Source organism: Chenopodium quinoa, unplaced genomic scaffold (genome assembly GCF_001683475.1).
Source record: "Chenopodium quinoa cultivar QQ74 unplaced genomic scaffold, ASM168347v1, whole genome shotgun sequence".
Taxonomy (NCBI): Eukaryota; Viridiplantae; Streptophyta; class Magnoliopsida; order Caryophyllales; family Amaranthaceae; genus Chenopodium; species Chenopodium quinoa.
In genome coordinates this window covers 79,548-95,123 of record NW_018743548.1, presented here as the reverse complement: position 1 = coordinate 95,123, position 15,576 = coordinate 79,548, and the positions used below count along the sequence as shown (strand labels likewise).

The window sequence follows — 15,576 nt, the reverse complement described above, 5'->3', positions numbered from 1 at the left end:
TTATAACCAATTCCAATTCCAATTCTCAACTTTTTGGACCCGGAACCGGTTGGGTACCCGGTTACCCAATATATCCTAAATTAAATAAATTTTAAATAATAAAAATATGTTAAATGTATCTAATTTGTACAATAAAAAAAGTATTATTAATACCTAACATGAATACAAATAGCTTAATGCATATATAAATATAAGTATTAAACACTAATAATGATACTAACTAAAATAAGAATTATAATTTGTATTATATTTTAACAATTACATACATAAGTGGGTACCCGGAACCGGAACCGGTACCCAGTGGTTCCAATTCCAATTCCTAAAATTTAGGACCCGGTTTAACCAATTCCAATTCCGGTTCCGAATTTTAGGACCCGGTTCCAACCAATTCCAAGTCCGGGTCCTAAAATTTTGACCGGGTACCCGGTTTGCTCACCCCTAGTTTCTCTATACGAATATCATACAGTAATATATAGTCAAACAGGAGTTATGAATTACGCAAAAAGTCTAATTATTGCAATTTTACTAAATAGGAAGAAGTGTTATTTAGAATTAGCCCAAGTTGAAGAGAGCACACCAAATACTCCCTTTTCATAGCGCCACCACACTTGCCACGTCATCTACTCAAATTCTTATATGGGACTAGCCTCCTGGTGTGGCCACTTCACATAATCACATAAAAGGCAATTAATTAAGTAATAGGGGTCACGGTGATGAGCAAATAAGGGTACCTTAACGTATGTAGGTTACTTAAATGAGAAAAAGGGTTACTCTATTAAATAAGTGGTATCATTCTTTTAGTTTTTAAAACAAAAATATAGGGATTACTCGAATGAACAAATGGGGTTACTTATTTCTAAATTACTTGATTTTATTCGTATAATGAATTTGGGTTACTTTTATGGACAAAATGAAATTACTCTTGAGATTAAATAAGGTTAATTATACATATAAATGAAGATTAATCTTATAAACCAATGTGGCCACACCACATACAAGACTTACCAAAATAAAAAGATTCCAATTCTAATTTTATATCAAGAAAAATTTGGAATTTTATATCAAGAAAAATTTGGAAGAAAGGAAAGAAAGAAAATTTACAACAAAAACAACAACAACAAACCACATACAAGACTTACCAAAATAAAAAGATTCCAATTCTAATTTTATATCAAGAAAAATTTGGAAGAAAGGAAAGAAAGAAAATTTACAACAAAAACAACAACGGGAAAAAAAAAAAAAAAAATTCTAGTTATACACATTCATCAATCAATAAGTTTAGGAAAAATAAATTTACTAGCTTCAATTAATTAGCAATCAAATATTTTAGGATTCAAAACAATAACTGAAACAATTAATCCAATATATTGAAATTTGACAATATAGTGCTTTAAAATATCATTTAAAACTATTTTAAAAAAAATATCATTTACTCCGTAAAATATATTATTAACTCTTACCCAAATTTTGTCAGGGGTTCGAACTCCAAAATATAACGTAACTCGAAAGTAATCCGATCCAAATTTCAATTTTTATAGGCTTAGTAATTTAGACATTTAGCATTGACTCAAACTTCTAATAGACTCGAGCACCGACTTAACTAAACCTGACCTAATTACTCGAATTGACACCTTAACAAATCAAAACCGCTTCACAGATTGGGTAAATTTTATACTTGTACACATGATATCAATTCAGCCCCATAATACTAGAATCATCCGGACCTAAACCAAACAACAACCCAAATCACAAATACAACCCATTTCCCATTTCCCATTTGACCACCATCATCAACTAAACATTTGAGGAGAGAGACTCTTCTTCTGCAAGAAAGAGAGAGAAACAAAGCTTACAATCAACGCCAAAAATGGTGACCTTCAACCTCATGATCACTGCTGAAGTCGAAAATGTTTCCACCATTCAACCAATGGGCGGCCTTGATGATCCTAACTTCCTTTACTACTTCAAGGTCTTTCTTTCTTTCTCTCTTGCTTTTTTATGTAATTTTAGTTTTGTTAAATTGGTGGGGTTGATGTAATTTGAACTTAATATTACGCCTCGGGCGAGTATGGATATTGGGTTTGTATCCGAACGACCCGATTGTCACCTCCTTGTGTAATTGCGTATGTTAGATGGTGTACAATGATTATTTAAGCTTGTATTTCTTGAGTAATGTGTTTTTAGTCAAAATTGATTGTGGGTTTTTGCAGGTGAAATGTGGAAATTGTGGAGAGGTGACTGAGAAGGAGAGTTATGTGATGTTGGGAGAAGTTGTTCCTATCCCTAAGAGTCGTGGCCAGGCTAATCTTGTTCAGAAGGTTTATCTCTATTACTCTCTGATAATCTGTTGTTCTATTCTGATTTGATTGTGCTCGCTTCTATTTGAGATTTAGTTGTCGCGTAGAAAGTGTAATTTGAATGAGTAATTTTACAATTATATTTGAATGGAGGTAGTATTTTGGCACTATTGATTGGTTTTGTCAGTGTTTATTTCTTTTTCTGGACTAATTTCTTGCCATTTAGTTTCATGAGGGTTTTAGCATTATATTGACTATTTCTTGGTTATTGTAGTGATTGTAGTTATGTGTTGATCAATGAATCATATGCTGCATTTATCTTACTGTAAATGTTACATGGTTATTGTAGTGATTGTAGTTATGTGTTGATCAATGAATCATATGCTGTATTTATCTTACTGAAGGTTACAAAAATGTGTGTTATCTGTAAGATGATCAGTGTTTATGAAGTCTATTTTTTGTGTATCTTATAGTGAAGGAAAGTGTTTTAAAGTTTTTGAGAACTCGTAGGAGCTTTGTACTTTCATCTTTTATGTTTAGTGATGATCTTTCGTCAATTTGCTAGAAGCGAGTTGAATACCCCTTAATCTTCTTCATCCATTACAGGAGTATTGAACATGTATTAAGGATTATGAACACCAGGGTTGCAAACTGGAAATTTCTCCTCGTTGTTTTGATTCCTGTCTGATTTATTGAACTGTTGAACATGAGATAGCGTTTAAGTTTGGTATGAAAATTCTGCAATTCTGTTATCTTAGGATTATTTGCTTAGGAGTTAGGACTTGTTTAATATGTTTCTTCCGGATGTCAATTGATGGCCTTGTATTGGCACTTGGGGAATGGTTTATGATAGTGTATTGGTGTTGTACTAGTACTTCTGCTCTGGCTATTAGAATTCTTTTTTTTTTTTTTATCTATTGTTCAGTCATTTGCTGTACTGATTCCATCTTTTTCAATAATAGTGTGCCCGTTCGAGTGATATATGGCTTACGTTGTTGCTATATCAGTATTGACTAAGCCTTGAATAATGTCCTGCAGCTTATAGAATGCGTTTGATGCTTTGATCTGTATGAATCACGTGTTGCATTTCTGCATTTTTTCTGGTTTACACTTAATTGACATTTGATGCCTGAATTACATTACAATGTGTAAATTTTCTGTGAGCTGTTAACTTTGTTCCATTCCAGCTATTAAAATTCTGTTGCTTTTTGTGTGTTATTGCCTTCTAAATTTTGGATTTTCTTACATTGGTAATGGTGATAGTTACATTGTGTTTTTGGCTTGTTGCTAATCAGTCACCCTTTCATTATTTCAGTGCAAGTTCTGTGGCAGGGAGGGTACTATTACAATGATACCAAAATCTGGCCGCTATCTAACAGGTGATGACTGTGAAGCAGGAAAGTTTGTCCCTTTGATGAGCTTTGACTGCCGGGGTTTGGAGCCAGTGGACTACTCCTTTGGTGGTGATCAGTGGAAAATTGTAACTGTAAGTCTCTCTTGTGTAATTTGTGTATTGAAATTTGCTAGATTCATCGGTTTAAGTTCCCATATTATCTCTTCATGTGATGATGGTGTCCGTGGGCATGACATTTTTGCCTATGCGTTTTCCTCGTGCCAGCACCATTTGTCCAATCACATCAACATGAATACCCCTTCCCCTTTGCTGCTTTACCTTAATGCTCATCTATGCTAGTTGACATTATGATAAGCTTACTTATTTTTGAAGTGAGGGCTTGGTAATCTACCTGATTGTGCAAGCTTAAACATTCTCATCTCTAGCTGTTAGCCATGGAAGGAACATCTGTCTGTTGGCTTAGGGCCAGAAATCCATATTAGTTGTGGGAATAAGACTTTTGAAAAGTAACATTGTTATTAGATAGTTCTTTTGATTTCATTTGCCGTCTACACTTTACTGATTGTTGCCTGATATAAGTTTAATCTTTTATGTGCAGACTGCTGGTACTGTTTTCGAAAATGTGGACCTGTCGGACGGGGACTGGGCTGATTATGATGAAAAGAAGAAAATGCCAACTTCTGTCAGTAACCTGCAATCACGTTTCGATGTAATGAAGACATGAAGCAGAGAAGGTGGTAATAGGGAGGGTGGTGTTTACATGCACAGTTCTTGAGAATCAGCCACTGACAAATGAAGTGTGAACTTAACCAGTACATTAAAACTGCTTAGAACTATGAATTCCATACTTGAATGTCTATGCTAGTGTAAATGTAGCACAGCTTACTGCTTGACAAACTACTTTTCGTTTGTTGGTTATCAAAACGTGTATTTCACCAAGTTTCTTGAAGGCTCTTTGGCTGGCTACTTTGATGCTTTGTGAAATGATGTGTTCAACTCCTAATTCTGTTGTTTCCTTGCCCTCTTATATTTGTATTTGTCATGCCCGGACAGTCAGTTGAATGACTGTCTTCTCAAGCCTCTCGCAGAATTAAATGTGTTTCATCTCAAAATAATTTTGTTTCCAAGATTTTATTATAAATACTGGTTAATAGATGCAGAAAGTTTCTTCTGTAGTAAATAAAACTCTCATCTGGTTAAAGCGATTGGTTTATTAGCTCAAAGAACAGGTTACAATCAAGAAATTGCTGCAACAGTTGATAATTGATTCATGCCTTTTAATATTATGGACCTGATTTTTGGTCCAACAAATGACTAATTGCCCTCCAAATTCTAAAATGCAACTTATTTTATATTTGCCTTAAGGAAAAAACAAATGTCACAAAACTAGTGACCAAAACAAATCACCACCAAAAAATTTGTTGAGTAGTTAGACCCTTAAACCTACGGCATAGTTGAAATTCTTGAAAAGCTTCAGATCATATTATACATTATTGAAATGAAAATGTTTTTACACATATGGTAAACAAGATTAAAATCTTGTAATTTTGATTACATGAATAAAAAATATTAGAAAAAACCAAAGGTTATACATTCCATAGGTTACATGATCCGGATTAACACTAAACACCTCACTACATATATAATTGATCAATGTCGACCTTAATGGCCTTGGAATGATCCAAAGCCCTATTCTTAGCAAGACCCCATTGAGAACAACACCTTGATCTTTTCAGCAACTGTACTCGGCAAAGTGGACAAGTATAACGACGACCATCCTTTACCCATCTATCCATGCAAGATTTATGGAACATATGATGGCATGACAACAATCTTATAACTCTGGTAGACATGTCACATACTTTGGCATCAACACAATCTTGTTCTTCTTGTCGCGCTACTTCTTTATTATCATAACTCGATCTCTTCCTCTTCTTCCCCTTGTTTGTAACCCCTTCAAGACATATAGCACAAGTAAACCCATCAAGCTTCTTAGGCAAATTCCCGGCCTTATTAGCCATCTCCACTGCGCGCAATGATGGATGTTGCTCATGTGGTTGTTCCCGAAAGTCTACCCAAGTGATCAACCACTCTTTATCGTGTGACATGCAATGTCGCTCAATGTGGTTAATAATCTCGTAACTAGTCCCACAAATTTCCACGTCATGTGCCATAGCTACTTTAAATCGAAGACTCGAAACCTTCTTGTATAGATCATGTAACACATCATTCGGGTTAGGGTGAAACACGAAAGATTCAAGGAAATCCAATAACCAAGCTTTGCATTCTTCGCAATCTACCGGATTAAACTTTCCCAATGAGAACGATCTTTTATCTCTTTTAACGTACCAACTTTCATCTTCTTTGTCACGACATTTGATCGTTCTTTCCCACTCTTCGTACCATACAAGTACCTCTACTTTACGTGTTCCGGCCGGCCACTCCGAGTGATGATCACAAGCGATCACAACTTCATCAGAGTTATTCTGTAAAGCCATTGATAAAATTCTCACTTTTTTTTTAATCCCTAATTTTTTTGTATTAAGTAAGTAATTCTACCCTAGAAACCTTACTAACCCCTCTATATAAACAAACGGATGAACTCCTTGATGCACAAGGATAAATATTCTTCTGGCGCAAGACTTTCCTAAACATAATATACTCATAATAACTTATTTATGTTAACTATATCCAACTTATCACCAAGCTCCTTGCTTTATTGATTTATTTATTTTTTTTACGTTATACGAAGTAGTAATTTGGGATATGTTCAATTTATCTTATAAAAAATAAGTTCCTGATGCTATTTGAGTCTAATCATATCCAATTAGGTGTATAAAGAAGGGATATTATGGCTAATTTGATTTAACAAGTTTAGTTCATATAATATCGGGTGAAAAATTAATTTTTGAGGTGAGTCTGACCTCATATAAACATATAATATGCACAATCCTTTTTGGGCTTAACTAAATAAAGTTTTGGACAATAAATTTTCACTAATTTATACTTTGTATAAATAAATATGTGAGGTCTTGTTAAATTTGTTTTTTTTTTTTTAAATATCAATTTTTTTTTATCACTTTTATACATGGAAATTAGAGATTTACTATATATTAAAAGGTGTTCTTTTCAAAGAAAGGGTGCCACGTGTTACTCTTCAAAGTATACGCATCATGTCACAATGCCACGTCACTATCCAAAGCATATGTCCCACGTAGGCTTGCCACTTCATTTAACAAAATAAATTATGATTTGAGCTAGATTCGAACCCATAACCTCTAGGCTCAAACACATAATAGTCATACAGCTACCATCTCAACCTGTCTTGAAAATTATATAAAGTCAAGTAAAGCGATCTTTAAAGGAGAAAGAGATTACATAATTTCATATTTAAGCTACTCTCCATTCCTAAATAGTACAAATACTTAGGTTTTCATGTAATTTAGAAAGGATTTTGGATACTTTATGCGAAGTATAAATTAATAACCTAAAGGACAAGTAGAGTTAATTGTGGTAATTATAATTGTTGGTGGGGAAAAAAAAAAAGAACAACCGCAACTTTGCAAGTGACGTAACTGCGTAAATGGGAAAAGGAAATAATAGGCTGGACCAAATAGAAGGTGTTGAGAATATTCGAAAATAATGATTTGCAAAAACCAATGTTGCAAATATTTCGTTTAATAAAATAAAGTAACATTTTATAACATTCACAATTATACATGCATATTACAGAGTATAAATACAAATTTCGTTTAATTTTATTAAGAAACGGAAGGAGTAAAAATTTTGATGAGTGATGAACATTTTGGACCTACGCTAATTATCCTAATTACTTGGCAATCATTAGGGAAATTCCAAGTTTAATTTTTTTGACAAAAAAGTGCCTCCGACAAAGGCGACTACTGCGTGATACGAAAGACATACTCCAAAAACCTGGAAAATCCCAACATAAAATCCTCTTACGAGTATCCTCCTATATTTCCCCCCATCCCAGATTTTCTTTTCTTTCTCTTTCCATCTTTCTTTATTTCCCTAATTTCAAAACTTCCCCAATTTTTTTCTTCAAATTTTTTTTTTTGTTTTTATTAAAATTTCTTTGACTCACTCTAATTAAATTTTCCCACTTTTTTGACCACCCATTATTGTCCACTAGCCCTTCCAATAAATAAATCAGTATGATATGTTTTGATTTTGGTATCAGTTTATTTTGGCAATATTTTGATTAACATATCATATCACCTTATGATTTTTCTTACCTTTTTAATCAGATATTTTGTAGTTTCAATCTTTGTTATTTCCCACTAATTAATCCATTTTACTATAAATTCAGCTCTTTTTATTACAGATCTGGCATCGTTTTTGATGCTACAGAGGTTCATTTTGTGACGGGTATTGATTAATTTCATCACCCATTTCTCAGAAATTTGAGATAATTGGGTAATTGTGGGAGTTTTTGAGTGATTTTAGGCAAAAGGGTATCTTTGATCTTGTTGTTTAAGTAAATTTTGAGCAAATAAACAAGGGTTATAATGGCAATAGAAGAAGGGAAGGACCCAGTTCCTGTAACTAGAACTAGGGGTATATCAGTGAGATTACTGTTGGTATTTTTGATGTTCTTGGTGTTATGTGTGTTGTTTTCTTTCATTAGTCTTAGTACATTTAGGCGATTCAGTTTCGACAGCGTTGCTGGAGTTGTGAAGCCTAGTTTAGAGCCATGTATTGGTGAGTCTAGTGGTTTAGATCAGTGGATTAGACCCCCATCTAATTTGATGCATACAATGAGTGATGAAGAGCTCTTTTGGAGAGCCACATTGGTGCCTAAGATTAGGAAATACCCTTTTGACAGGAATCCTAAGATTGCATTCATGTTCTTGTCTAAGGGACCATTGCCATTGGCACCTCTTTGGGAGAGGTACTTTAAGGGGCACGAGGGGCGGTTTTCGATCTATGTTCACTCGTTGCCATCTTACAATGAGGAGTTTCCTCCCACATCAGTTTTTTACAAGAGGCATATACCTAGCAAGGTATGATTCTCACTACCTTTGTGCTCAATTTTATTGTTTGCATTTTGAATTGTTAATTCATTTTTTGCTAAACTGTTTGCCTGATTGTGTATGCTACTTTGTGTTCAAATCTTTATGTTTTTGTGCTATTTATGTGCTTAATTATGTAATTGCCTTCCATTATATTGATGAATATGTGCACAAATGTGAATTTTATTGCACTTTGTCTATTACATTGTTGATCATATGGCTTATACTAATGTGAGCCATTAGGGGTATTCTGATCGATTTGCGAGGTTTTAGGTGTGACTATGTCTATTAGGGGTGTCACATGCTTTAAGAAAAAAAAATTCAGTAATCAAGCCTTTAACTTATTCTGCAGCTTTTGGTAGAACCCAAATTATGTTGTTATGAGAAGGAAAGAGAGTATCTTTGTAATGAGTAAACTTAGTGTTATGCAATTAATATATGTTGTTACTATCTCATTAATTTTCCAATCAATTGTCTATGAACTGTCTTTGTCCAATTGCAGCATATGGTTGCATGAATTTGATTGTCCTAAAACCGCCACTGTTAGGACCTTTTGTAAGATACTATATTTATGTTATGGTATGTGTAGCTTTAAGTAAGCATTGATTGCAAGGACTGTTTCTACTTGCACCCCTGATGGTTGTTAGAAATTGAATGATATGTAACTCTTACTCCTCTAGGCACCACGCCATTTAAGATGTTGTACACTGTATTCAATTAAGTAACTATAAGCTTGTAGAAGCTTCAATGTATAATGATTCAACAAAATTGAGTCGCAGCAATCTTATATAGTCCATACCTCAAATTCTTATAAGGTCAAGAGAGTGTTTAACGGCAATTTAGTCACTTAAATGTTGTTGAAGAAATCTTGCATTGCTACTTTCTGAGGTGTTGTGAAATATCAATAATCAGAATTTTATGATGGATTAGAGGATGGGTTATAGCTTTATATTACCTGTGTTAAATTTTTGAATTGGGAACTATTATATTTTTATACATCATATAACTTGTGAGCCTGTAATTTATCTTGTGATCCTTTTTGACCTTCAGTGAGGGTTATTTTGAGAGGTAGTGTAGACCCTAGAGGACTTGAACCCCTGTGGAAAAACAGGTTTTCAACACATTTTCATGTCCTTATCACCTTTCCGAAGTGAGCACATCTTTAAGGCCTTGTTTGGCAACTAACTGTTAGTTGCATTAGGTGGTTTGACTAGTTGTTGGTTAAGTGTTTGGTAAATTGCAGTTAGTTGATAGCTACTTAATTATGTAAAATGACCAATAAAAATGTTGGCTTAATTTTTTTGCCGGGTTTTGAGGACTTTCGGTAAAAGGTATTAAATTTGAGTAACTTTAGGGTTGAATAGTAATTTTACAACTACATAGTCTACGTCTTGAACCCTTTCATCCTAAAAGCTCCCCTTATCTCTTTCAAAATTATCCTTTGGGACTCAAATTTCTCTTCCAATATTCTATTAACCAGTATCCTTTTTGAGGATTGGACCTGTCAAACCTACCTTTTGGCCTTAAACTTTTCTCAACCAAACTCCCTGCATCATTTTGTGTATTCAGTGCATTCATCAGAGCTTACACTGGGCCACTGACTTTGGATAGTAAATTAACAATTGGAGTGACTGCTGAATTCTAATGTGCTTTGTGTGCCAAAGTATTGATCATTATATAGACAGGCTATTCAGAGCCCTTTGATGTTGAAGAACAAGGTTAATTCTGGTGCAATTACTGGATTTTTACTAGTTTCATCCATGTGTGGGGAAAAAAGGCATGTATGAGCAAGTTATGGAGGGTCAGCATCAATACTAGAGAAGATTTAAAGTAAGTTGTTGAGGAATATTTTTGGGTTTTTTGGGGTATGATTCTTTGGTCAGGTGCAAAAGTCTAATACTTTGTATTTATTTGGCTCTAGGGATTTAAATTTTGAATTTTTTGTCTTAGTGACTGGGGATTTCAGCCTTTCAGGTACTGGTTAAGGCAGTCATGCATAGCCTGTCCATCAAATTATTACTTGTTAAATTTGGTTGTCTACGATTGCTAACAAGTTTCGGGTTTATTTTGCAACTTTCTCGTCCTCTGCTCAAGATGTTATGTACCCTTATTATTGGTAAAAGTTCATGCCGTGACTGATAGATTTCCTCTCATAGTCTCATTACATCTGAGTTATTCCATGTTGGCACAACTTAACATGGTTGTCGGAGCCCTACTGTAAAGCCTGAGCATTTTAGCTGGGAATTTATGCATGTTCTTCCCCAACTAGAGAGCACTATGGTTTACATGTTCAGAAAATTTCGATGACTTACACAATGTGATAATCTGGGGTATGGCCTTATTCTCCTTAGCAGTTTGAGAGTACTCTTGGGTCTTCTGTCACTATTGGGGGATGTATATCTTCATATTTTTATTCGACGAAGTGACTGGCAGACAAGTATTTTTTGTGAAATTTCGTAGGTTTGAAACATGATGAGAAGTCCTCTGTGTGTGGGGTTAGGTATGCGTGTGTCTTTTTAGACATTGACATGATTTTTCTATTGTAAATGCATTATTCTTGGTCTGATTTCACTTGTCTGTACTTTGTTCAGTTAAATTAGAAAGCTCACTGAGAGCCCTCCAGGCTTGTCTTTTACTTGATTATTTGCCTCTGATGTCCATCCACTCCAAATTACAGGTCAGACCTGTAAATTTATCGCGGAAGTTTCTGGGTATTGTGAAGGCTTGCTCAAATGTTAATTACTTGGCAAGATGTCGTCTGCCAGTGCATTAAGTTTGCAATCTTGGGCGGATAGTAAACTTTAGCTAATTATAAATTTCTAAGGCTGTGATGATAGAAAAGGGAGTCATCCTTTGGTGAAAGTCATGATTTTGAGGAAGATGAATGGATTCAAGTTCAGTGGTCAGATTGTTTGTGATGTGAAAGTCTGTGTTGGAGATGAGAAAGTTGACGGTAATAAGTGTTGAGATCATGGAGGGATTTAACAGGGGTTTTGTATTGTCACTAGCATGTTAATTGTAATGAATTATAATATGTGAATAATTATAGCTAATTTGTAATTTGTATCCTAACTGACTTGCTGATATAAAGTACTTCATTTTTTTGATATTTTGCTTGTCTCAAATATTTAGAACTAGAAATATGGCTAATTCACCCTTTTGCATTTTTGTTTTGCAGGTGGCAGAATGGGGAAGGATGAGCATGTGTGATGCCGAAAGAAGGCTCCTTGCCAATGCATTGCTTGATTTTTCAAATGAGTGGTTCATACTTCTTTCTGAATCTTGCATTCCAATCTACAATTTTAGCACAACTGTGAATTACATCACAGGATCCAAGTATAGCTTTCTTGGTGCCTTTGATGACACTGGACCATATGGGAGGGGACGATATAATGAGAGCATGGCCCCTGAGGTTAATCTATCTGACTGGCGTAAAGGATCTCAATGGTTTGAAATCGATAGAAGACTGGCAATTAACATAGTTGAAGACACTATCTATCACCCCAAGTTTGAAGCGTTTTGTAGACCTCATTGTTATGTGGATGAGCACTATTTTCCCACCATGCTTACGATCCGAGCGCCAAATCTTCTGGCAAACAGAAGTATCACTTGGGTGGATTGGTCAAGAGGCGGTTCGCACCCTGCTACTTTTGGAAAAGGGGACATCACGGTGGAGTTTTTTAAGAAGGTTAGGGAGAGTAAGACTTGTGAATACAATGGGAGGAATACTACACTGTGTTTTCTCTTTGCTAGGAAATTTGCACCAAGCTCCTTGGAGCCGTTGTTGCAATTAGCACCTAAGGTTCTTGGTCTCTGACAATGAATATTGGCATATGCATCTGATTTTGAAGATTACAAAAACAGAAATTAAGAGAATATACAGGTAATCAGCATTTTAAAACATGAAGTATAAAACCACAGCTCGCAGATGTTGCTGCGCACCCAGATGACACATGCTGCATCCTCTTTCTTTGGCCTACATTTACCCAGAATATTTCTGGTGTACAAAAGCTGTTTAGAGCTAGCATCATAATAGGAGAATTATATTGATGAGATCTTGTAGATTTTAGAATAATACTGGATGTAATTGAGGCTTAGCTTTTTGAACTTTTGTGCTTGTGTATAGGTGTGGCATAACACAAGACGATATTGCAGGAGTTTATTGATATATACTAGAGATGTATCGCTCTCATTTTTGTCAGTTTTGATGTATTTTTAGCAGTTGAACTTTAGAGTTAGATAAAGCCTCTTAGCCTTGATCAATGAACCAACTAACGCAGCTAAGGTGGTTTAGCATAATCGACAGAAGGTTTCTTTTCCATATACCCCCATGCTTGGCATGCACACAAACGTGAGCCTGCACAAGGAGCAAACGAATAGCTACCAGTTCTGGCCATCATGGAATCACCCTAACGCCTCTTCTGATACTTTATTTAGTCTTCATATACACAAATACACAATGGTTGCCCAATGCATGCAGATTCGTTTTCTGCTTTGTGACGGTTTTGGTTAATTTTTCTGGGACGGTAGATGATGAAGTCATATTGCAGACTGGCAAGTTATAATGTTTTAACTAGACTAGATCACCATAATTTATTCATGATCAGAAAATCTTAATGTTAATTTATTAACTGGCCTAAGGGACTGTATATCTACTGAAGTGTTTCTCAAAGAAATTTTAGACTAGATGAAGATTGAAGCTTCTTTAATCTTAATCTTATACTGCATCTAATGAATACCATGGGAGTACAGTTGCAAATTGCCTGATAGAATCGGAAAGGTGCAAGAAAATGAGCAGTCTAAGATAATACGCATAGAATAGATAAATTGGTCTAGTCACCAATACTTCCTTTGTCTTTAAATTTAAAAAGGGGCTACAGTAGTTCGAAATTTTACATTTAATTTAGGGTTCTATACAAGAAACCTTGCTAAAATTTGTTTAAATTCGATTTATCTTTCACTAATGACGTATTTTAACAAACTATCATGTTTTTCTTTGAAATTATTACCTATACATACAAGGGTATAATTACGGTGATAGAAAAAAAAAATAGTACCTTAAGTTAGTTAAGTATATCCAGAAAATAATCCATTTCTTTAGGATGAACTAAAACATAATTTGGTACACAAAATAGTACAAGTATAATTGAACAGGAATAGAATGCATAATGTGATGGACATTAGACAGCTTGTTGTTTGAATGTCTCACTTGTTATGTTTAATTTCAAAATGTAATATAATTAAAATATGCGGTTTATGTTCATCATAGTGGCTGTAGTTTAGTGGTTAGAATTCCACGTTGTGGCCGTGGAGACCTGGGCTCGAATCCCAGCAGCCACATTTTTTGCTCTTATTTTCTATTGGTCAAAGTTCAAATTTCTAAGTAGTCCAATTAGACATGATCTTCTTTGAATCTCAAGACCATCATTTCATCTAAATCGATCAATACATTGGTCAAAGCTTAGATTCTCTATACAAAGTTTGTTCCGCGAATTCTATAAAAAGGAAATACAAAGTTTGTTCCGTAAAGTCTATAAAAAGGACATACAAAGTTTGTTCCGCGAAGTCTATAGAAAGGATTATATCTTTTGATCAGAAAGTCACTAAAAAAAAAATGTAAACAAGATTCGATTTCATGTTTTAAATATTACAGAGTACCATATCATCAAACTTTAACCAAATAAGATAAATATTGGGATATTATCTTTAGATAATTATCTTGTGATATTATTCTATCTCTATTATTGTGGGATTATCCTAGTTTAAGATAGATTATTTGGTGATAAGATAGTGAGTTATCCTTGTCCTTGTTGAACAAGGAGTCTCTGCTATATATATTCTTGTACTATGATGTTTTCAAGGTTAAGAAAGACAGAATATCAAAATTGTTGATCTTCATATCAACTTAGCATGGTATCACAGCCAGGTTTCACATAAATATTTTTATTTTATTTTTTTTTCTTTCACTGCCTGCTCTTTTTCAATGACCACGCCATCATCTTCCACCGATGACAAACCGGTTGTTGATCTAGTGTATTATTTGGGCTCCAGTGATGCCCCTGGAAATATTATTACCCCTGTTCAACTCAAAGACGACAACTATGACGAGTGGGCACGAGCCGTGTCCATTTCATTGAGGGCCAAACGTAAGTTTGGTTTTATTGATGGTTCCGTACCCAAACCAACGGACCATGCGAAATTGGATGATTGGATTGCTGTGAACTCTATGCTGGTGTCATGGCTCTTAAACACTCTTGATCCCTCCATACGCTCCTCTTTGGGGGCATATGACGATGCACGTTTGCTCTGGTCCAATATCAAGAACCGTTATTGTGTGGTTAGCGGCACTCGAATTTGTCAATTAAAGTCCTCTTTGGGCCTTTGCAAGCAACAAAAGACCGAGGCAGTTGCTATTTATTTTGGACGATTAGCAAAAATTTGGGATGAGCTAAATACATACTTGGCTATCCCGTCATGTGAGTGTGGGCTTTGTACATGCAACATCGTCTCGAAGATGGAAAAATTGCGTGAGGATGACTACCTTCATCACTTCCTTCTCGGGTTGGACGAAAAAATATGGTCCAATTCGAGGCCAATTGTTAGCCCAAGAACCTCTGCCAGACGTGAACAAGGCCTACCAACAGGTCGTACAAGCGGAGCGCCTTCTTGGTGGTGAATCTTCCCAGTCGCGTGATCAATCGTCTTTGGCGTTCACAATTACCACGGACCAGAAGAACAAGACCCCACGGACAGACAACTCCGACCTCCTTTGCACACATTGCAATCGAGTTGGACATCTTGAATCGGGATGTTTTCAGTTAAGCGGATATCCAGACTGGTGGGGGGACCGTCCCCGTGGTGGTCGAGGCCAAGGTCGTGGGCAGTCTACCTC

At 35.2% G+C, this 15,576-nt stretch overlaps 2 protein-coding genes and 1 non-coding gene across 3 annotated transcripts; all 3 read left to right on the top strand.

Annotated features, from left to right (window-relative positions):
- The first annotated feature begins 1,758 nt into the window (after window positions 1-1,758).
- On the top strand, window positions 1,759-4,666 carry LOC110740221 (UPF0587 protein C1orf123 homolog). The gene is made up of 4 exons (XM_021920704.1): window positions 1,759-1,969; window positions 2,211-2,318; window positions 3,613-3,783; window positions 4,250-4,666. The coding sequence occupies exons 1-4, from the start codon at window positions 1,868-1,870 to the stop codon at window positions 4,373-4,375; spliced, it is 507 nt and encodes a 168-aa protein (XP_021776396.1). The 5' UTR covers window positions 1,759-1,867; the 3' UTR covers window positions 4,376-4,666.
- Window positions 4,667-7,533: 2,867 nt separating this feature from the next.
- On the top strand, window positions 7,534-12,885 carry LOC110740220. Its single transcript, XM_021920703.1, has 2 exons — window positions 7,534-8,675; window positions 11,863-12,885. Exons 1-2 carry the CDS (start codon window positions 8,181-8,183, stop codon window positions 12,499-12,501), a joined length of 1,134 nt encoding a protein of 377 aa, XP_021776395.1. The 5' UTR covers window positions 7,534-8,180; the 3' UTR covers window positions 12,502-12,885.
- Window positions 12,886-13,952: 1,067 nt separating this feature from the next.
- Window positions 13,953-14,024, top strand: TRNAH-GUG. Its single transcript has one exon. It is a non-coding gene; the product is annotated as a tRNA-His (tRNA).
- The last annotated feature ends 1,552 nt before the right edge of the window (window positions 14,025-15,576 follow it).